This window comes from Anguilla anguilla, chromosome 9, assembly GCF_013347855.1.
Source record: "Anguilla anguilla isolate fAngAng1 chromosome 9, fAngAng1.pri, whole genome shotgun sequence".
In the NCBI taxonomy this organism is placed as follows: Eukaryota; Metazoa; Chordata; class Actinopteri; order Anguilliformes; family Anguillidae; genus Anguilla; species Anguilla anguilla.
The window spans coordinates 34,921,805-34,944,725 of record NC_049209.1 but is presented as its reverse complement, the minus strand read 5'-3'; the positions used below and the strand labels follow the sequence as shown (position 1 = coordinate 34,944,725).

Here is a 22,921-nt window from a genome sequence, read left to right as displayed (position 1 = left end):
CGTGATGCGGGCTGCATCCATGTTCCTGGCTATGGTTCACCTGTGTACCGCTAGCGCCATCATTGGACACGCCTCCTGCCATTGGCCCAGAGGGTCCGCCCCTCTCTGTGCTGTGGGGATTGGCCAGAGGATGGCGAACAATGCATTCATCTTCTCCTGCCCCTAATGTTTGCTCGCACTGACCCCCCTGTGACCTTTCACCTGGTTTGGGGGTTCTGAGCTAGTGAGATTGAAAGAGTTCCATCACTTACGTTTTTTCTGTCTTTTTGTGTGAGATTGAACATTGGTTATCTGAGACTGATGTCCTTTCCTCGTTAATCGCAGTTGACAAAATTTTGTTGTGACATTGTTCAGCTTCCTTCTCTCATTTCTTCACCAGGATTATTACATTTTCTGTTTGTTTCAGGGTTCCAGCTGTCCTGTCTGGGGGCAGACCATCACTGGTGAATACAGTCCTTACAGGAAGCTGAACTGAATCCCATCACCTCAAAAATAAATTCCAAATATATTATCGTCAATACAAACGTCAATACAAACGAGCTGTTCAACTGTTCAAATTGGCCAAACGTCTGAACTGTTTGAGTATATCTGTTGTGAATTGTGAATGAGGGACCACAGAGGAAGTGTAGAGAGAGAATTAGGGTAGAGAGAGAGTACAGAGTATAGTACGAGTGTACTGAGAGCAGAGAGAGTAGAGTGTAGTGGGAGCAGAGAGAGTAGAGTGTAGTGGGAGCAGAGAGAGTAGAGTGTACTGAGAGTAGAGTGTAATGGGAGTTGTGAGAGTAGAGTGTAGTGGGAGTTGTGAGAATAGAGTGTAGTGGGAGCAGAGAGAGTAGAGTGTACTGAGAGCAGAGAGAGTAGAGTGTAGTGGGAGCAGAGAGAGTAGAGTGTACTGAGAGCAGAGAGAGTAGAGTGTAGTGGGAGTTGTGAGAGTAGAGTGTAGTGAGAGAGTAGAATGTGAGTAGAGCCAGGGCCGTTGTCAGCAGGAGGGGGGGCACGGCCTCCTAGGATAAATCTTCCAGGCAAATAAGTGACACCTGAAGCCCCCTCAGCTGTAAACCTGGCCTGTGAAAATAGCAGTGTTTTCATTAGGGCAAAAGGCCTCCCTCCCGGTCAGCCCAGGGGGCATGTTGGGGGGGGGGGGGGGTGGGGATGGGGATGGGGGGGTGTGTAAGCTTCTGGAAACAAGGAAGCAGGGTTGGGGTGGGAAGTTTTGTAAGCAAATTGTGTAACATGTCTCAGCTCAGTCGTGAAGGATCTCTTCCTCTGCTGGGGCTGCGTGCTTTGCCTGTGGGCTGTATTTCTCCGTGGCGGTCGGTCTCCGTGGAGATGGCGAGGAATCTGGCGGCCGTGTCCGTCTGACTCTGGACTGGCAGACTACTTGCAGCGGAGTCTGACCACATCAGGTACAGCGTTGGTTATGAGCCTGTGGAATGCACACTGAAACGCATCCGCGAACACTGACTCTCACAACCACCTTCAACAGCCATGTACAGTACACTGATGAATGTGCGTGTGCGTGCATGCGTGCGTGCGTGCGTACATGTGTGTGTGTGTGTGTGTATGCATGTATATAGTACTGAGCCAAGACAACAAAAATCGTGTCTCTGTCCAAATACTATAGACTGCACTGTGCTCCAGCACACTGAATTTAAAATAAAACAATGAATATGAGCTTAAAGTGCAGACTTTAAAGTGTCAGCTTTCATTTGAGCATATTTACATCCATGTAGGAATGACACATTTTTATATGTAGACATCTTCAATTTTGTTCAGGTCATGCTTTATTGTCTGGGTTTTCAGATTTGGGAAAATATTTGAAATGTTAAAGTATGTACATTACGAATATTTAATTAAGACAATGAAATTGCATAAATTAACAATAACACGGAATGCACAGTAATATTAAGAGTAGCGGAAGCATTAATGATGATCAAACATTAACAAAAATATTGCGAATAGTGATGATGAAATAGTCATTTCTTTACATTGATCCTGAGTTTACGTTGATGTTGGTTCAAGTGAGGACTGCAAGGCTCTGCCCATCATTACCGCTTCGTTATTATCACATTAGTCAACCAATCAGCCGCTCAGAACAGAGCACACAAGGAAGCCTGGGAATGCGCCTGGTGTATTCCCCGCAGAGCCCAGACAAATTGGGTGTCTATGGCCTGATTGCTCCCTTAGGCATTGGAGGTAGGGAGTTTAGAGTCGCTAGAAAAACAGTGTGTGTGTGTGTGTGTGTGTGTGTGTGTGAGAGGGAGAGAGAGTGAGAGACAGGGGGAGCAGACTCTTGCTTTTCCATATGTGGTGAAGTAGAGGAGAGACAAGAAGACAGGGAGAAAGGGAGTGGGAGAGTGCAGGAGAGAGGTGTGGAGTAATAAGAGAAGAGAGGGGGAGAGAGAGGGAGAGGGTCCGCTAAGCCTAGAGACAGAGCTGGAGACAGAAGGTCAGAAATCACCGCTGACAAGTTGTGCTTCCCAGTTGTGCTTCCCAGTTGTGCTTCCCTCTGTCCTCTTCAGTCCAGGTAAGAGATCTTTCTGTGACCCCGAAAATCACCCTGAGGGGCCTCGCTGACGCTGTGTGACACTCGTTTTTTTTTTTCCCTCGGCGTATGTAACTTTTTAAAATCAAACAGACAGTAAAGAGATGGGAAAAGGGGAGGCTACCCTTTTTTTTTTGGTTTGTTGCACTTTTCTTTAGCAGAGAAGCACAGCTGAATGATTCTGCGAAAGATTTCACATATGAAATCCACCTTGTTCAGTGGAAGTTGGCTTTATTTGATCAGTTTTTTGTATTGTATTGCTCAGAACCTGTGTGTGCTGGCTCTCCTGTCTGTGATGTGATGCGGGTCGGGGTGGTGGTGGTGGTGGTGGTGGGGGGGGGGGGTGTGTTTTCAATGTAATGCAATGTAATTGTCACATTTCTGGCTTGGTCGCCACCGTATGCGGGCGTGGTTGTGTGACACGATTATTATGAGAAGGGAGGAGAGGGGGGCACTGCCGCTAGACGGCATAATTATACAGCGCGAGACCTGCACCGCGCCTGTGGGGTTACACCTGGGGGGGGTACTCCGCCTTGGCACTTTGCCACTCGCCCTCCTGCATTTAAATCTGTCTGCTGCCAGATAGGAAGGATAGCTGCTTAGTTCTCAGCACAGAGGAGGGGGGGGGGGGGCTGGTGAATGGGAGATGGAGCCGGGGTTGGGGCACTCAGGGTTCATAGTCGGGTGTTGTTTTCTATTAATGGCATACTGGCTGTGGTGGGGGGGAGCTTTACCAGGCCAGCTTGGTGGGGTGTGTAGTGTGATAGGGTGGTGTGTACCTCTCTCATATCCTGCACTCTTCCTGCCAGCCTTTTCTCATTCTTTGCCTGTTGTTTACTATTATTATGACCATTTTGCAGATGATGAATGACTGTAGTTTCCTAACTTCAATGGTGCAAAAAATGGGAAGCAAAGAGTTTATGTGCTGTATTCTCATAAATTTGGTAAGACCAAAAAGTAAAAAGTTCCCTTTCCATTTTTTAATGTACAGCTTTAGGACACTCAGGAAGGGGAGAGAGGGAAAGACAGATGGAAAATACACAGACTTCTTGTGTATACACTTGTAAGCTTGGTATGGTGGCATTTTCATGGAGCATTGAGATTCATGTATATTTGCAACACCTGAACCTGAACAACTGACTATACTGTTCCAGATGTCTTTTTACAGGGTGTTACAGTGTTCCCCAGCACACCCCTAAAAGTCTTTAAGGGCCTGATTTATGGAGACCTTTAGCATGTGCAAAACATTTTAGCGCACGCAAAACCAACAACATGAGCTCTGATTGGTCATGTTATTTGTTTTGCATCAATAATTGGTTGTGTTATTAGTTTTGCACATGCTAAAAGGTTTTGCACATGCTAAAGGTCTTAGTAAATCAGGCCCTTAGAAGGCTTATGACCAGTTTTTATTATTATTTTTTGGTCATAAGGCTTCTAAAGGGACAGATAACCGTGATATTAATGACCACTACTTGCCGTCTCCCCCTTACGCTGCCCCTAGCCTGGATGTGATGGTCGTTCTTCACTCTGTGTGACATTATAAGTACCTCAGGTTTTCACGGCCGTCATAAAAATTCCTGGACGGCAGGGACAGCTCCAGGCCGTGACGTCTGAATCTGATCGCCACGGTGACAAAGCGACGCAAAAACAGCAAGCCACGTAGCGCAAGATTCTGTTCCCCGGTCCGCCCTGAGAACAGTATCGTCCAGTTTTGGAAAGAGCTGTTCCGGGGATCAGAATGCGATCCTGTTCCACTGACTCATGGACACCGCTGACAGCTCGACTGCCTCAAAAACACAGCCCAGTGAGCAGTAAAAACACTCCCAAAATAGCGGCCCATGCAGGCTACTGCTCTACTGCAGGGACCTAAAAACTCAAATCCTGGAGGGCCGTCTTCTGCTGGTGTGCTGATGCGCTCCTGTGCTTAAGTGCTTAATTTAAGTCACTGATTGACTAAAAGTCATTGATTGTTTCTAAGGTCTAACAGGCTTAACTTGGGTGTTCATATTTATGGATTCTTACGGTTGCTTTTAACCCATTTAGACCTAAGGCGAATAAGGAATAATGGTGGTGGGGGGGGGCTGCATCGGAACCAATGTCAATCGGTGGTTCAGATGCAAATTCAGTTACAAACTAGCTAACTGTAAATTTTTTCAATCAGTTCAATCGGTTTTCAAACTCAGACTGGACATTACATTTCCCATTCGGGACCAAAAACTTGACCTGTACAAATAATCTGAAACCCGAAGATTCTAGTTGAAAATCGGGCATCTAGCAACCCTGTCTGTGGGCTGTGTCATAAGCAGGGCGGTAAAACATGGTGTCTAAGGAAGGGACACAGTGAAAGCTTTGGGAGAGCAGCTGAAAGGGTTATGCTGTGCGTGTGTGTGTGTGTGTGTGTGTGTGTGTGTGTGAGTCAGAAAGGAAAATGCTGCATATGAACAACCACAAAGGGACTCAAACCCTTAGCCTTTCAGTTGAAAGCCAACTACCTGCTTTATTAGACCGCACAGTTATTTGTTCTGCTTAAATGGAATAGGGAACGCAGCATCCATGTAGCCTAGTTTAGAAGGGCTCACACTGATGATGTCATTTTCCTTTTTGTCTCCGCAGATGACATCATCAGGGCTCCTGTCTCATGGCTGGCAGCGGCGGTTGCTGCTGGCTTTGCTGAAGCTCATGGTGTTCTGCTCGGGCCCGGCGCAGGCAGCCAATGGGAGAGCATGCTCAGCGCGAGGGCCCGCCTCTTACATACTGGTGTTCACGGGGCACTGGAGCCCCCGAGCTTTCCCCAAACAGTACCCGATTCACCGCCCTCCTGCGCAGTGGTCCAAGCTGATAGGTAAGAGGTGTTGCTCAGTCCAAAATACCGAACTTGGTAAAATAATTTCTAAGTATTTCTGAAGAGATGGACATGACGTTGGCAAAAGAAGACAGGTTTAAACATGCAGCCCACCGAAGGAGCACAAGCATGTTACAAAATGTTCAGTGTGTATGTCCCTTTCGTCAATTAGGTTTTGGGTGTAGACAGGGAGACCCCCAATATCCATCCATCCTTTCTTGTCATCGAGTGTTCTTCTTCCCATTGGGAAGTTTTTTATTATTTATTTTCTCTCTCTCTCCGCACAGCTATGACCCACAATGCGCAGTACCGTCTGTGGAGGGAGGGGGAGCTGGCGAGCCCCGGCGTCCGCAGCTTCACGAAACGTGGCGTGACTGCGGACCTGGGGAGGGAGGGCCGCGAAGCACGGAAGAGGCGGGCCGTCGGTGGCATGTACCGCACCGCCGGCGTGCCCACGGGCACCGGGCACAGCTCCACTGAGCTGCTGATGCAGCCCAGACACCCCCAGGTTGGTACTGCCCCCTGCTGCGTGGGATGGTGCACTGCACATCTTGTGTCAGTTGGACTGCATATGCAAATTAGCTGTTTAGCTAGCCGGTGCAACTACTACATTGTGCAAGGTCCCTGTTAAATGGACTAAACTAAACTTAGCTGCGCTTGTGGTGCTGGAAACTCAGCACCCTTTGAAATCTTCTCGCTAAATTAAAGGAAATTTTACTTCCTGTCAGTCTGGACACTGTTTTCCCTTGGGGTCTGTGGCATCGGGTGTGCATGTGACTGCCATGTTGAGTTGTCCGTCTGTCTGTCTGTCTCCGCCCACAGCTCTCCATGATGGTGAAGGTAGTTCCCAGCCCTGACTGGTTTGTGGGAGTGGACAGTGTCAACCTGTGTGAGGGGGACCGGTGGCGACAGGAAGTCACCTTTGATCTCCACCCATTTGACGCAGGAACAGATAGCGGCTTCACCTTCTCCTCGCCCAATTACCCCACCAGCCCACCTGAGAGTATTACACAGGTGAGGGGTGCCTGTACCTGCCATGTACAGTGGGCTCCAGAATTATTGGCACCCTTGATAAATATTCACAAAAAATGCTAAAAAATATTGCTAAACTAAAAAATAATACAGTTATTGACATAAGCTTTATTTTCCAACATGTGTAAACTAGTGTGCTTGATTAATGATTCATTGGAATCAACCAAAGTCTTAAATTTTTTAATTAAAAAATATATTTCCCCAAAAAGCAGGTTCCACAATTATTGGCACCCCTGGTTTAATACTTTGTGAAAACACCCCTGGCAAAGATGACAGCCATGAGTCTTTTCCTATAATTTATGATAAGTTCAGAGAACACATTTGGAGGGATATTTGACCATTGCTCCATGTAGAACTTTTCAGAATCATCTTTGGGTTTGCGCTTATGGACTCCCCCCCTTCAGTTCAGACCACAGGTTTTTGATGGAATTTATGTCTGGAGACTGAGATGGCCATTGGAAAACATGGATGTTGATTTCACTTAAGCATTTATGTTTAGATTTTGATGTATGCTTGGAGTCATTGTCCTGCTGGACAATTTACCTATGACCAAGTCTTAACTTCTTAGCAGAGACAACCACATTTTCTGCCATGGTACTTTGTTGAATTCATTCTGCCATTGATCTAAAATAGTGCCCCGGGACCACTGCCAGCAAAACATCTCCAAAATGTCAATGACCCACCTCCATATTTGACCGTAGGTATGAGGTGCTTGTCCTGTATGCATTCCTCTTTTGCCACCAAACATGTTGATGATGTGTATGGCCAAAACATTCAATTTTGGTCTCACCTGACAACAGCACTGTCTTCCAGTCATAATTCCAATGAGGTTTGGCAAGCTCCAGATTCTTGGTTTTGTTTATTGTGCTCAGTAAGGGCTGTCTTCGTGCCACCCTTCAAAAGAGTTAGTTGGTATGGAGGTGCCATTTTATGTTTTTTTTTTTAGACTTGTTGACCGCAAGAAACAAACCAATCTCTGCAATTCTTAAACAGTGATCCTTGGGTTATTAATGGCCTCCCTCACCATCTTCCTCACTGTCCGTGGGGACACCATGCACTTGCTTCCTCTTCCTGCCAAATGTGCAACCATTCCATATGTTTTACACCTTTTTATTATTGCCCTTACAGTGCTACGTGGTATGCTTAACCGTGTATGTCTTTTTTGTACTCATTACCAGACTTGTGACGGTAAATTACCATCGGTCTCTTCTGAATTGACAGTTATTTGGCTTTTCCCATGCTAATGAATGACAAAGGGATTTTGTATGCTTGCTACCTAATTTTTATTCTCTAGTGAAACTGGAAGTGATGGAATGACACAATATAGTTCCTTTAGACTGAGATGAACTGAATTAAGTAAAATTGTATTGCCAATTTCATTTTGTTTGATTTTACTTACAATAATTGTTAGGGGTGCCAATAATTATGGTACCTATGGTTTTCAGAAAAAATTTGATTACTTAATAAAAAAACATTGAAGCATGAGAGTAAATGTATTGAAATAAAAGTATATAGTTTTCCCATGTTTGAACATAACAAAAAAAGATTATTATTTGTGTCACTTATTATATGCAGCCTTTCTTCTTCATTTTTATTAAGGGTGCCAACAATTCTGGAGCCCAGTGTATACCCCATACTCAACCTGTAAATCACTTTGATTCCACTGTCACCTACCAATCACTTACTAGTCACTCAGTGATCACTAACACCCTAATATACTCACCTGCCAGTCACTGACTCCTTAATGCCCTCACACTCCAATACATATTCTCTTACAAAGACTGTAAAGCATACACATATGCCTACTCCTCACATGCTTATAAACTCATAATTCAAAGACTCTCTCTGATAAAAGCACCAACACTCCTAATACTGACAAATTTAAATAGTTCCTCTCCCACACCTGCAGCTAACCATTGCCTATTGGCAAGAGCTCATCAAAATAACTACACCCACAAAACACTGGGAACTTCAAACTGACATCCCCAAAATGTGACACATTGCATGCTGACAAGATCACATTCAAAAATACAATGCATTATAATTTTCTTGGTGATTGCTGTACAAATATTTTTTGCACTACATGTTGTCTCAGCGCATATTATCATCTTCCTCTTCTTCTCTCTCTCGCTCAGATCACCTCTCAGGAGCCCAGTCACCCGGCCAACTCTTTCTACTATCCTCGGCTGTCAGAGCTCCCCCCGCTGGCCACTGTGAGGATAACGCGCCAGCGTCGGATCCCTGCCCGCCAAACCTCTCTGTCCAATCACATTCTGCCCCAGTACTTCTCGGGTAAGGACAAAGAGCATGCTTCTTTGTGTGTGTGTGTGTGTGTGTGTGTGTGAGTGTATATATTCAAGTTTCTAACTCTAAGAATTTAATTTTTTTCTGTAGTGCTGCTGCTCTTATTAACCCATTTCAAGCACTCACACTTTTGTTAATTTGGATAAATGAATGTCATATAAATGTAATGGATGACATATATGTGTGTGAGGGTACCTGTGTGTGTGTGTGTGTGTGTGTGCGCACTTGTGTGTGTGTGCATGTGTGTGTGTGTGTGTATGTAGTGTGTGTATATGAATGTGTGTCTACATGTATGTGCTTTGTGTAGTGTACACCCACCCCTCACTTACGTGCTTTTCTCCCTCAGAAACGCCGCTGGACTGTGAGGTCTCTCTCTGGTCGTCCTGGGGTCTGTGCACGGGGTCCTGTGCCAGTGGCAGTGTCAGACACCGGACTCGTTACATCCTGCTGCGCCCGGCCAACAGCGGCTCCCCCTGTCCCGAGCTGGAGGAGAGGGCGGAGTGCAGTCTACGCCTGTGCCTATCCCAGCAATGAGGCGCTCCATCCCACCCCCAAAAACAGTCCTGACTACAGCTGGAATCCACTGTGCTGAGGCAGTACACACACGCAAACGCATGCACGCATGTGTGCACACATACACATGCGCAAGCACGAACACGCACACATACATGCACAAACACGCACACACATACATGCACACACACACACACACATACGTGCGCACACACATACGCATACACACACATATGCACACACTGACACACGCACACAGGTGCCTGCCTTACACACCCATATTGGGTCCCCATCTGGAGAAATGCCACATCTTTGTGGAATCATGATTCACAGATTCAGCAGACTTATTTGGAAGCATGATGCCACAGACTGCAAGTGGCAGTACATTAAAGCATAAATCAAACGTATACAACCTCGTATTTCTGAAGGACCTCTCAGCTGAATTTCAGAGAAATGTTGTCCTCCCACTCACCATTTAAAAATCTCTGCCACTTTTTTCTTTATAATAAACCCCACACGCCTTGCGAACTGCTGCCCAAAATGTCTCAGATTCTCCCTGAATGTTCTATGCTTTGAAATACATATATTTTAAACCTGTATTTCAATCATAGGCCTTGAACAACGTATGAAAAACTATACAATTTGTATATTGGTTTTGTTTTACATTGTGTAGCTAAGAAATAAAGTCTTTTTTTCTTAAAAAGGGGGGAAAGTCTTATATTTCCTGGGGAGTAATAGCAGAAGAAGCAAAGAGTTGTATACTTAAAGGTGTACAGGTTTGATACTAGCAGTTGCAAAAAAATGGAAGTAATGCTTAGTCCAAAAATTACTTTGTAAATAGTTTAGTAAATAAGTGATAAGGGGTGTAAAATTTAAATTATTGTAACAAAGGCTACACTTCCACCTTAAAGGCTTGCACTACCCAGGAGAACCATTTAAAAATAAACAAATCTGTGACTAAATTTACACTTCAGAGGGAATAAAACAGGAGTTTTCTGGAGAAACGATATGATTTCATAATCGATTCCATCTGATTATTAGATATAAGGACTTTATCATCTCGAACACTGATTTCCAAAGCAGGCCCCATCAATACTGATTACTGCCTTTGTCATCTAAAAAATGGGTTCAATTATAATTAATAAATAAATAAATAAATAAATAAATAAATAAATAATGATGTAGAACGGCAGCCTAACCAAGGCGGTAAACTTCAACTTCTGCCTGATCTCTGAGAATCGTTTGTCTAATGTGCACAAAGCGTCACAATGCGCTTTGATAGATAGCATCATGCAAGCGGCCAGTCTCCTTTGCTTACATGCAGAAACGCACGTGCCAAATAGGTTTTGGCCCCCCGCCCACGTCCCCGCCCCCACCCCGCCCCATTTCATTCTGCGGGAAACGCGTTTTTTGCCTCATGAATATCCAGCCGTTTTGTGCTTATGATCTTGTGCACCACTTCGGATTTAAAGGTTATGTTCCATGAGCGTGCACCATATATTTTGAGGTCACATCGGATGGACTGTTGAAGTATACTTTCGCCAGAAAAGTCCGCATAGTTACTCCCACAACTTCCGGGTTTATGTTTACCCGTCAAGGCAAACGCTGAGTGCGCATGGGCGAGAACGAGCTCTTCCAATCCAGTTTAACTCAGATTCTCGGTGACAACGAGCAAATTTGACTGTCGTAATGGCGGACTGAGTGTAGGGCTGATATGTTATTGTTCTCAATGCTTTAAGTGCTGAGTTTGCGTGTCGCTTTGTACAGTATCAACTGCAACGTTAGAGACTTGGATAATTATCAACTTTAGGGTTTTACAGCGTTTTTGCAGCCTTTAGTTTTTTGTGAAGAAGTTTCCCATTCAGCTATCAGGGGAGGTTGGCTTGTCAACCGGACAGCTGTGATGGGGGACTCTCTGGGTTTGGTGGGGAAACGGTTGTTGTTGCTTTTCGGAGATAGACAAGCCGCAACCGAAACCAAGGAAACCCAGGCCCTTTGGAACCGGGACTGGCTCCGGGGAACAGTCCGGGCGGTCAGCGTCATTGGGTTGGACAGTCCCGGTGTAGAGGTGAGCTGCAGTTGAACGGCATGTGACGACCAGCGCCTGAGGGAGCAGACTTCAAAACGAGAAGTCGTCAACATGCATGAACTTTGCAATGCAAGGATGAATGCACCATGCAAGCGAAACTACAAACTAATACCTAGCTGTTTGCTATTTGCATAAACCGCCCACTTTCACTTTTAGTAGGTACCCGTCACCGGCAATGAACATGGTCTGGGCACGTATGGCTTTGCAGCAAGCAACCGCTTCTTTGGGATCATGGCTTTCCTAAAGTTTGTCATATGTAGCTAATTATATTTGTCAATTAAGAAAAAGTTGCATTTGACACTGGTGATATCATTTAGATTTTGAGCGTATCCAACAAGTTTAACTTCAATAATGTGAGTTAGCTAGATAGTTAATCTTCTAAGTGAACAGGGCGAGCAAAACTTGTAAAATTAACAGAAAAAACGAAAATAAAATAATACGTTTCTTGTATATTTCGCAGCTACTAAGTTTTGTACTTTCGTGGGTTGTATATAGGCCTTAGCCGTAGGATCTATGTACATAACAAACGTGAAACTAGTTAAAAGCATCACTTTATAGAATGCATTTTACCTGCATTTTGTATATTGGTTTAAACTTATAACAAGTCAATTCACTTTTATTGCATGGTTTTAAGCAAATTTACTCCGAAAACCAAGCGGAGTTTCATTCATACGGTTACACTGGACATCAAACTGGCGTTTCTGTTCGTTGGTCAGATGGTGTGTCAGCTACAGACTGCTGTTGGAACAAAAAAGAGGTCGTCGTAAAACATGTCAAGTGAGATGGATGTCGGCCAGGATGCTGAACTTTAATTTGAAAAGGAACATTCGTTCTCCCTGTTCTCTGATTACGCAGTCCAAGCTTGCAGAAATGGGCACGTAACGGCTACGTTTAGCTTATGTTCGGGGCATCACCTTTTCAGGTCATCGTGTGACATCACTAGTCCAGATCGCGGAAAAGGAGGAATCGCGGTACCAAGGAATCTTAAATAACTAATGTGCAGGGAGCGTTATCTGTACTCAGCCTTGAAATTCTTAAGCAACCAAACATTGCCCTGAACTATATCTCTTGCTCAGAGAAGAGAGAAAAAAAAACCTAAACAAGACCAGGTCAGAACCTAGTATATGGCTGGACCGAACCGGCCATTGGTGTAACTTTATCACTCAGTCACTCAGTCACAGACATGCGTGGTGTAACTTCATCGCTCAGTCACTCATTCAGTCACAGACATTCGCATTTATAGGGCTAGCCCCGCTGTTGCGGTCCAGCCAAAAAAACCAACGAATTGTAAATCCCAATAGCTTCACAAACTCATTTAATTGTCTGCAATTCTTCTAAATGTATTCCTGGGCATACTGAACAAAAGAATTGAAGCCTAAGTTCAATTGCAAACTGTGTGCATGAAATTGTGTGGGTGGATGTGGTTGGACAGGGTATCTTCCCTTCTACTGTAAGATTTGTTTTAATTGGCAGTCTGTACAAACTGCTCTGCACGTTTGTATGATTATATGAACACGTATTGTCCCTCTCGTCCACTCTCTCCCAGGTGTTTGTTGAATTTGAGGACTGCCCCTGGCGACGGCGGTCTTGGGTGCACATATATGGTGAGGACGTGTCCGTTGTCCTGGTGGAGAGCGTCATTGTGCGGGCAGCCCGCAGTGATTCCACTCTACCAGGAGAGGGCGCCACAGCCAGTCCAGCATGGCCAGCATTGGTTAGTACTCTCAGCCTTTGATCTCAGTGGACGTTTGGGAGTGTCAGGTGCAGGCCCATTGACGGTGGTCATATAAACATATTTAAGGTGTTCTCACTCCTTCTCTTGCCCTTCATAGATTGTGGTCAGAATTAACTGACGTGTGTGTGCGTGCGCGTGCAAGCGTGTGAGCATGTGTGTTTGCGTGTTCGTATATGCGTTTCCAAGTTTCATGTACTCTTCGTTTTTGGATGAAGTTCAGAATGAGTTATGATCGCACCTGCCTTGAGAGTAGTATTTCATGTGATTTTCCTTTTCCTATTCCACAGCATTGTGTGCTGGAGTGATTCCCAGTTTTCCCTTGTATGAAAGCTGATATTTAGTTGCCCGCTTTCCCTCTCACTCTCACCCAGTCGTACAGGGCTCTGGTGGACCGCGTGGGCCTGGGATCCCTGGTTCCTGTGGAGTCCTTTGTGGATCGAACGATTCATTTCCTCCCAAATGGGGACTCGCTGCAGAAATTTGAGGTGGGGGGGTTGGTGGATCCGGGCTATGCGCAAATCAATTATTGCCAACGCTTTTGCAACTAGTCGCACGTTTTTCTGCAGGTTAAAATCACAGGTGCGAGTTGCTGTGAGCAAGATACCCTGAATTGCTTCAGTAAATATCCAGTATTACAGATGAGAAGGGGGGGGGGGGGGGGGTGCTTTATAAGCAGAAGTGAATAAGGGCCATCTGCAGCTCAAATAAGTAATGAGCAGCTGACGTGTCTCAAGGGCTAAAGAGCCATGATGTGAAGCAGAAACCTGCAGTGTTCACACAGTACAGCCTGAAACCCGTGGTGTTCACACAGTACAGCCTGAAACTCACGGTGTTCACACAGTACAGCCTGAAACCCGTGGTGTTCACACAGTACAGCCTGAAAGCTGCATTGTTCACACAGTACAGCCTGAAACCCGTGGTGTTCACACAGTACAGCCTGAAAGCTGCAGTGTTCACACAGTACAGCCTGAAACCCGTGGTGTTCACACAGTACAGCCTGAAAGCTGCATTGTTCACACAGTACAGCCTGAAACCCGTGGTGTTCACACAGTACAGCCTGAAAGCTGCAGTGTTCACACAGTACAGCCTGAAACCCGTGGTGTTCACACAGTACAGCCTGAAAGCTGCAGTATTCACACAGTACAGCCTGAAACTCACGGTGTTCACACAGTACAGCCTGAAACTCACGGTGTTCACACAGTACAGGCTGAAACTCACGGTGTTCACACAGTACAGCCTGAAACTCACGGTGTTCACACAGTACAGCCGGCACCTGCTACCATGGACATGGGGTAGGATGAGCCTCACGCTGCATTTACAACTTTAAGGGCAAAGTGTGGCATTTTGGTGCCCTCTGAGAGGAACATGGAGGCTGGATACGACATGCAGTTTAGTTCCTAAAACCTGTTTTACAATTAAATTTTACATTCAGACAGACAGCCTGAGTAGACACAGACAGAGACTAAGTAGATCAGTTCATATTCGCATCTGGGTTGGAATCCTTTGCTCTTGCAGAAAAAGGCTTTTTATATATTTGTAGTTAGACTTAATACCACAGCCTGTGTCTGTATGCTCCTGTCATTGAAACTATGTAAAACAGTGTCAATAATTCAGAATATTTATTTTTCTTAGTTAATTGTAAAGAAGTAATGTAAGTAAAACAAGAATTCTTTATATTGTATGGATATGAGAGTATGTGTATGTACGCCTGTGTGTAGGCATAGGTTATGATGGTGCCTGTATGTAAGGTGTAGGTTATGAGCATACCTGTATGTAAGGTGTAGGTTATGAGCATACCTGTATGTAAGGTGTTTCCTTGCCCTCAGGTGGAGAATGAGCACAGTAACAGCTTCCTGCAGGACCAGCCCTCCCTACAGGCTGCAGTCAGGAGCTGGCACAGAGACGCTGAGCTGCAGGAGATACTCAGGAGAGGTGTGTGTGCATGTGTAGGTGTGTGTGCGCATGTGTGTGTGTGTGAGTGTGTGTGCGTGCATGCGTGCGTGCGTGTGTGTGTATGTGTGTGCGTGCATGTGTGTGTGTGTTTGTGTGTGTCTACCAGTCTCCTCAGGGACAGGACTTTGCTGCATCATATGTTTTTCCCACTACACGGACCATGCACATACAGATAAACAGACACACATGCCCACAGACAGACACATCCAGACACGCATGCACACAGACGCACGGATGTACACACAGACACACACACGTGTGGCTGTGATAAAATGAAGACCTCCAGCGAAGAGTCGCTGATAAACAGTAGAGACGCCATGACCTCAACCCTGATTATCCTCAAGGCTAAGAAAGTAACAGCAAACCCAGTCCCTGACAGAATGAATGACAGAAGATTAAGAGCAAATTAATTATTTATTAAATCTCTTTTCTGTGTACATTTGCAAGACACAGTTACAGTTTGGACCCCAAACGCAACACGTGCACACACATTCACACCCATGGACTTGTGTGCACACAAACATGCACGTGCACACACCAGCTCATGCTTTGCCTCATACTTTTATTTTAATTTTTCAATTTTTTTATTTATTAATTTATTTTGTCGGCAGGATCAAGTACTATTCTGGGCCGGAGAGTGAGGGTGTACCAGCCCGAGTTTGACCAGCCCTGGGCCCTGGGCCTGGTGTCAAAGCACAGCCCCCTTTCGCACATCATGGAGGTCACCATAGACCAGGTACGGCCCCGCCCGCTCTCTCTAAACGGGACGCACGCTCACTGTCCCGGACGTACAGGCCTGGGTCAACCTGAGGATGCTAGCACATGCTTTACACTATGAGGATGCTAACATGCTCTACACTAGGAGGATGCTAACATGCTCTACACGATGAGGATGCTAACATGCTTTGCACTATGAGGATGCTAACGTGCTCTACACTATGAGGATGCTAACATGCTCTACACTATGAGGATGCTAACATGCTCTACACTATGAGGATGCTAACATGCTCTACACTAGGAGGATGCTAACATGCTCTACACTATGAGGATGCTAACATGCTTTGCACTATGAGGACGCTAACGTGCTCTACACTATGAGGATGCTAACATGCTCTACACTATGAGGATGCTAACATGCGTCACACTATGAGGATGCTAACGTGCTCTACACTATGAGGATGGTAACATGCTCTACTCTATGAGGATGCTAACGTGCTCTACACTATGAGGATGCTAACATGCTCTACACTATGAGGATGCTAACATGCTTTGCACTATGAGGATGCTAACGTGCTCTACACTATGAGGATGCTAACATGCTGTACACTATGATGATGCTAACGTGCTCTACACTATGAGGATGGTAACATGCTCTACACTATGAGGATGCTAACGTGCTCTACACTATGAGGATATTAACACATGCTTTAGACTATGCGTATGTTAACACATGCTTTAGACTATGAGGATGCTAACGTGCTCTACACTATGAGGATGCTAACACATGCTTTAAACTATGGGGATGCTAACGTGCTCTACACTATGAGGATGGTAACATGCTCTACACTATGAGGATGCTAACGTGCTCTACACTATGAGGATGTTAACACATGCTTTAGACTATGCGTATGTTAACACATGCTTTAGACTATGGGGATGCTAACGTGCTCTACACTATGAGGATGCTAACACATGCTTTAAACTATGGGGATGCTAACGTGCTCTACACTATGAGGATGGTAACATGCTCTACACTATGAGGATGCTAACGTGCTCTACACTATGAGGATGTTAACACATGCTTTAGACTATGCGTATGTTAACACATGCTTTAGACTATGGGGATGCTAACAGATGCTTGTTTGTGTTCAGTAACCTGGTCTTACAGGAGGATGTGAGGATGTGATGAATCTGAGCTGCCTGTAACAGTGTGTTTTGTCTGCACCCCAGACTACTGAGAAGCAGCTTGTGGACCCGCGGGTGATCCACGTGATGCTGGCTGAAGATGTGCCTGAGGAGGTGAGCTCAGTGAACGAATGAAAGGACAGCTGGATGAACGGATGAAAGAATGAGTGCTATCTGAATGAACACTGCCTAAAGGACAGCCACTCCATATGGCTCCATAAGACACTAATACAAACGGAAATCTCTCTCTCTTTCTTTCTCTTTTTCTCTTTCTTTCTCTCTCTCTCCTTCTCTCTCAATTTCAATTCAATTTCAATTTCAAAGTGCTTTATTGGCATGACAAATATAGGCACTTGTGTTGCCAAAGCAGTGGTTATAACATACAACTATATACAATTAATCCGTTATATAAAAAATATAAAAATATATACAAAAATATCAGTAAGTGATGTTAGGTGTGTGTGTGTGTGCCTGACTATCTGTGTGTTGTGTGCATGAGTGAATATGTGCTTGTACGCGTGTATGCTGTGTGTAAATGTGTGCATGAGGTGGTCACACATTGTCCCTCAGAGTATGGCAAGAGAACACAAATTGTGCTGCTAGTATGCAGCATCCTTTTTCTTATCCTAATAGGTAGGGTAATCTATCGTCATTGGGTATATCATTGAATTGGGGACATTTCTGGATAATTTTTTGGTAGAATTCTTGGCGAATTTGGTCAAATTGTGTGCATTCCATTAGGAAGTGTTTTTCAGTTTCAATTTGGTTGCCTTTGCATTGTTGGCACAATCTTTTTCCTTCTGCCAACCATGATTTTCTGTGCCTGCCAGTTTCTATGGCTTAGTGGTGCTCGCTGAGTCTGTACCTCGTCAAGGTGGTTCTCAGTTTTTTGTCAGTAACTGGTCAGGTAGTTCGCTACAGCGTACTGTCTTTTTAGGGCCAAATAACATTTCATTTTACTTTGCAATTTTTTTTTAGTTTCCCAGTAGGTTATATAATTCTGTTTCAGCTGTGTTGCAATTTGGTTTATTCTAATTATGTTTGTAGTTTTGTTCTGATCCTGAGCAGGTGAGGTGTTAGTGTGTGTTAGTGTATGTGGGGAACTAAGGCTCAGGACCAGCTGAGTGAGGGGATTGTTTGCTTTGCTCAACTCTTGGTATTGCAGGGCTTTGTATTGATGTGAGTGGGGGTCACTTTGTTTTAGGTGCTTCCAAAATTTGATTGACCTTTTTTGTATTTTGATAAGTAATGGGTATTGGCCTAATTCTGCCCTGCATGCATTGTTTGTTGTGTTTCTATGTAATTTCAGGATATGTTTACAGAATTCTGCATGCAGGGTTCCAATTGGATGTTTGTCCCATTTGCCAAATACTTGACTGATGAGTGCACCCCACACTTCACTGCCATAAAGAGCAATTGGTTCGATTACAGCTCCAAAGACTTTAAGCCAAATTCTAATTGGAATCTCTACAGAAATTTGTTGTTTTATGGCGTAGAAGGCCCTGCGTGCTTTCTCCCTTAGTTCATTCACTGCAATGTTGAAGTTTCCTGTAGAACTGATTTTTAGCCCTAAATAATTGTAATTTGAGGAATGTTCAATGTAGTGTGTCCCTAACATGAATTTGTGTTTTGTTCCCTGAGATCTGGATCTTTTTTGGAATGTCATAATTTTAGTTTTGTTAAGGTTTACTGCCAGGGCCCAGGTCTGGCAGTATTGTTCGAGCAGATCTAGGCTTTTCTGTAACCCCTGTTCACTGGGGGAAAGGAGAACCAGGTCATCTGCGTAGAACAGGCACTTGATCTCTGAGTTGTGTAGAATGAGACCAGGCACTGCAGCTTTTTCTAATATGTTTGCCAATTCATTAATATAAATATTGAAAAGAGTTGGGCTAAGGCTGCAGCCCTGTCTCACTCCACGTTCCTGAGAGAAGAAATTTGTTCTTTTGTTGCCAATTTTTATGCCGCATTTGTTCCCTGTATACATTGATTTTATTAGATCATAGGTTTTACCCCCTACACCACTTTCAATAATTTTGTAGAATAACCCTTGATGCCAAATAGAATCAAATGCTTTTCTAAAATCAATAAAGAAAGCAAATATTTGTTTTTTGGTTTGGGTTACATATTTCTCAATTAGGGTGTGTAGGGCGTAAATATGATCAGTTGTGCGGTGATTTGGTAAAAATCCAATCTGACTTCTTCTCAAGACACTGTGTTTAGTAAGGAAGGTTAAAAGTCTAGAATTTATGATACTGCAAAGAACCTTCCCCAGATTACTGTTCACACAGATGCCTCGGTAATTGTTTGGGTCAAATTCATCTCCATTTTTGAATATTGGTGTTATAAGCCCATGGTTCCAGATGTCAGGGAAGTAACCTACACTCAGAACCAAATTGAATAATTTTAGGATGGCCAGTTGAAATTTTGTGCTTGTGCATTTTAGCATCTCATTTAAAATAGCCTACTGTCAGGTCCAGATGCTTTTTTAGGTTTCAATTTTTTAATTTTATCTTTAAGCTCTTGTTCAGTAATCGAGAAGTCCAATGGATTTTGATTATCTTTAATAGCCAATTCAAGTTCCTGCAATTTTTTTTAATATGGTTTTTGTCAGGATTTGCTCATAATTCCACTTTTTTAAAAAGTGTTTGAAAATGGTTTGTCCAAATATCCCCATCTTGTATCGCTAAGGTGTTCTTGTTGTGATTTTTTCAGATTTTTCCATTGGTCCCAGAATTGATTTGTATTTATTGACTCCTCAATTTCTGCCAGTTGCTTATGAGTGTATTGTGCCTTTTTGTTTCTGAGTGTATGTTTCTATTGCTTTAGTACTTCACAGTAAAGAAGACGTATATTTGAGTTACTTGGGTCTCTGTGTTTTTGATTTGACAATTTTCTTAGTTCTTTTTGGATGTTTTGACAGTCTTGGTCAAACCATTTGTCCTCTTTTTCAGTTTTTCAGTTTATTTTTCATTTTTAATTGTGATTTTTCTGCTGTTTTTTCAAAGATAGTATTGACATTTTTTACTGCCAGATTGACTCCTTCTATACTGTGAATATATGGGTTGTCCAGAAAGGTGTCTAAAAGTGTTTGAATTTCTTGATCTCTAATTGATTTCTGGAATTCTTCTTCACTGTTTTGAACCCATCTGTATGATTTTCTTATATTTAACAGCTTACTGGGCTTTGTGTGTGTAGTATTGTTAATTTCTGTCCTTTTGAAGATCACAGTAATTTGACTGTGGTCAGACAGAGGGGTTAGAGGCTTAACAGTGAATGCTCTGAGAGAGAAAGGGTCTAAATCTGTCATCATATAATCTACTGTACTATTCCCAAGAGGTGAGCAAAATGTGTATCTTCCTAATGAATCCCCTCGTAACCTACCGTTGACGATGTACAGACCCATACTTTGACAGAGGTGTAAGAGTTCTCTTCCATTTTTGTTGATTACACGATCATGGTTGTTTCTGTGGGAATAGGGAGAATTGTTAATAAAGGGCATTTTTTTAGTTATATAGTAATCTCCCTGTGTGCTGGTAAAATCAAGTTGTGTTCCTGTTCTTGCATTCAGGCCCCCGCATATGAGCACATTTCCCTGGGCCTGGAAATGGTTTGCCTCTCTTTCTAATTCAGGGAACATATCTTCTGTGTAGTATGGGGACTCTGAGGGAGGGATGTATATGGCACAGAGAAATACATCTTTTTCTGAAAGAATAAGGCCCTTCTTTATTTTAATCCATAAATAATGTTTGCCAATTTTTAAGGGATCTATAAAATTGTGTAATTTTGATTTGTACCAGATTATTATTCCCCCTGAGTCCCTGCCCTGATGTATATTGCTAATCTTTTGGGAGGGTATGATGATCTCTCTGTAGTCTGGGGGACAATGGGTGACCATGGTTGCCTTACACCATGTTTCCTGTAAGATGATAATATAATTTTCTTTTATGCTGTTTTGGAAATCATGGTGTAAGGTCTTTACTGATGATTTCAGACCTTGGCTGTTCCACATACTGATTGTAAATGAAGTCATATTAAATAAATTAACATTTTTTGTTTAAAATGAGATAAACCAGTAAAAACATTTGTATATATTATCTCTCTCTCTCTCTCTCTCTCCCCCTCTCTCTCAGGCGGGACAGGGAGACTTGGAGATGAAAGAGAGCGAGGGAGGGAAGCGGGAGAATGGCCGGCGGCGCAGGAACCCCTCGGAGGGGGACGGGGGCGTGGCCCTGAAGCGCCCCAAAGGCGGAGGAAGAGAGCGCGACAGCGGCGACACCAATGGCAACGGGGGCGGGGCCAGCAGCAACGGGACAAACGAGGGCATGGCGGCGCGGGTTGACGAGAGAGCGGCGACAGTGGCGACTGTGGCGGCAGCAGGAGGGGTGAGCACCAGCGTTTCTGCCGTGGCCCCGCCCCCCAGCCGGGTCTCCCCGAATTCTCTCTCTGCTACTCCTCTCTGCCAGTCCCATGGTGACGGGCGGACTTCGCCCCCTCACCCCCCTCCTACACACGCTCACACCTCAGCTCTGCCCACTCACACCCAGGCTCCGCCCACTAACATCCGAGCTCCACCTCCTAACACCCCCACCCCCCCTCCTCTCAAACCCGCACCGCCCCCTCCTCCGTCCCACGCCCTCTCTCCTTCCGTGGGTCACATGCCCAGGCTCACCCGCGCCGCCTCTCCGAAACCCGCCCTGCCCTCGCCGCCTGAGGGAGACGAGCCCACTGCAGCCCCCGTCACCTCCTCTCCCCCCTCACAGGTGTGTGAAGCGGGGGCTCCTTCCCCTGGTACTGTACCCCCCCTGAGCTCCGGACACAACCCCCCCACCTGGAGAGGGAATCACACTGAGGTGAGCCTCCAGTTTACTCATTCACTCTGCGTGCTGCTTTTTGCTCCGACCAAGTACTTTAGTTTTAGTTTTCTGACAGCTCTGTGAACTACGCTGGTTCTCTCCTGTACTTGAGCTCCATAAAATCTTTTAAGATACATTTGCAGTCTGCCACTGTTTCTGCTGCTGATACATTATTAGATTGAGATAGGATTGAGCCAATTATATAATTAAGAGCAGAACTTGGCACAAAATCCTGAAACAGGTTGATTGTGCACCCCTGGATTATACCAATGGACGGAATAAGATATTAAATTCCATGAGTATGACTATGAGTATGTGTGTGTGCGTGTGTAATGTGTGTGCGTGTGTGTGCATGTGCGTGCGTGTGCGTGCGTGTGTAATGTGTGTGTGTGTAGTGTGTGTGTGTGTGTGTAATGTGTGTGTGTATGTGTGCGTGTGTGTATGTAGATATATAATATTTCCCTGTTGTCTCTGTTTCAGATCCCAGAACCCCCTGTGACGGCTGCAGCTTGGCTCCAGACGCGGGGCGGCCCGGTTTTTGGGGAGGCGCGCAGCAGGACTCCCACGCAGCCGAACGGGGCGGCGGCTGGCCCAGACGGCAGGCCGTTCGGGTTCGGCTTCGGCAGCGAGGGGGGGCCAGGCGGGGACGCGCCTTCCTCCCAGAACCTGTTCTTCCAGTGCATGGCCACCGGGGGGCAGAGTTCGGCCGGCGGCTGCTTCCCCGCGGCGCCTCAGGACGCAGCCAAGCCCACCGCCTCCTCCGCGGACACGCGGGGGATGGGGGGCGGGCTGTTCGGGATCGCCCCGCCCTCGACTCCGGACCTCAGAGAGCAGGGCAAGGCGCTGGAGCCGGCGAGAGTGGGGGACGCGGGGACGCCAAAACCTCTGCCCAGGGGCACTGGCCTTGGCCCGGTTGCCATGGCGAACCCCTCAGGGGCGCACGAGAACCTCTTCCTGCAGACCCCCAAAGGTGCCGAGCCGGCCAGCCCCTTCCTGATGTTCGGGGAGAGTAAGGTCCCCCACAGCGCCTTCGGCGGCCCGCCCAACCCTCGACCCGCCCCCGCCGCGGCGCCTGGCTCGGTCGCCACGGCGACAGGCGACCCCCGGTGCTCAGCGGAGAGTCCGCAGAACCTGTTCACCATGTCAGAAC

The 22,921-nt window shown here is 45.3% G+C and overlaps 2 protein-coding genes across 6 annotated transcripts in view; both read left to right on the top strand.

Moving 5' to 3' along the window:
* Positions 1-1,283: 1,283 nt before the first annotated feature.
* Positions 1,284-9,390, top strand: LOC118236344 (spondin-2-like). 2 transcript variants are annotated; one of them, XM_035434629.1, is made up of 6 exons: positions 1,284-1,406; positions 5,159-5,387; positions 5,675-5,895; positions 6,210-6,401; positions 8,555-8,711; positions 9,070-9,390. In XM_035434629.1, the coding sequence occupies exons 2-6, from the start codon at positions 5,159-5,161 to the stop codon at positions 9,255-9,257; spliced, it is 987 nt and encodes a 328-aa protein (XP_035290520.1). In that variant the 5' UTR covers positions 1,284-1,406; the 3' UTR covers positions 9,258-9,390. The 2 variants fall into 2 exon arrangements, with proteins under 2 accessions (XP_035290520.1, XP_035290522.1); XM_035434631.1 differs by lacking the exon at positions 1,284-1,406 and adding an exon at positions 2,247-2,527.
* Positions 9,391-10,734: 1,344 nt separating this feature from the next.
* LOC118236331 (lysine-specific demethylase 3B-like) overlaps positions 10,735-22,921 on the top strand; it is a 29,929-nt gene continuing 17,742 nt past the window's right edge. The window contains exons 1-9 of one of the 4 annotated variants that reach the window (XM_035434603.1): positions 10,739-11,304; positions 12,872-13,039; positions 13,432-13,545; positions 14,887-14,992; positions 15,625-15,749; positions 16,964-17,032; positions 21,049-21,300; positions 21,679-21,768; positions 22,252-22,921. The exon at positions 22,252-22,921 is cut by the window's right edge and continues 426 nt beyond it. In XM_035434603.1, coding sequence (XP_035290494.1) covers positions 11,140-11,304; positions 12,872-13,039; positions 13,432-13,545; positions 14,887-14,992; positions 15,625-15,749; positions 16,964-17,032; positions 21,049-21,300; positions 21,679-21,768; positions 22,252-22,921 — 1,759 coding nt within the window. In that variant the 5' untranslated portion in view covers positions 10,739-11,139. Of the gene's footprint in view, positions 11,305-12,871; positions 13,040-13,431; positions 13,546-14,802; positions 14,839-14,868; positions 14,993-15,624; positions 15,750-16,963; positions 17,033-21,048; positions 21,769-22,251 lie in introns of those variants that run through there. The other 3 variants (XM_035434601.1, XM_035434602.1, XM_035434604.1) reach the window with 3 other exon arrangements.

Excerpts from the sequence above, each read along its gene's own strand:
- LOC118236344 (XM_035434629.1), top strand. The coding sequence starts at position 5,159 with ATGACATCATCAGGGCTCCTGTCTCATGGCTGGCAGCGGCGGTTGCTG. Across the intron at positions 5,896-6,209 it reads TGCAGCCCAGACACCCCCAG|CTCTCCATGATGGTGAAGGT; the intron begins GTTGGTACTGCC and ends CTCCGCCCACAG. Across the intron at positions 8,712-9,069 it reads TCTGCCCCAGTACTTCTCGG|AAACGCCGCTGGACTGTGAG; the intron begins GTAAGGACAAAG and ends TTTCTCCCTCAG.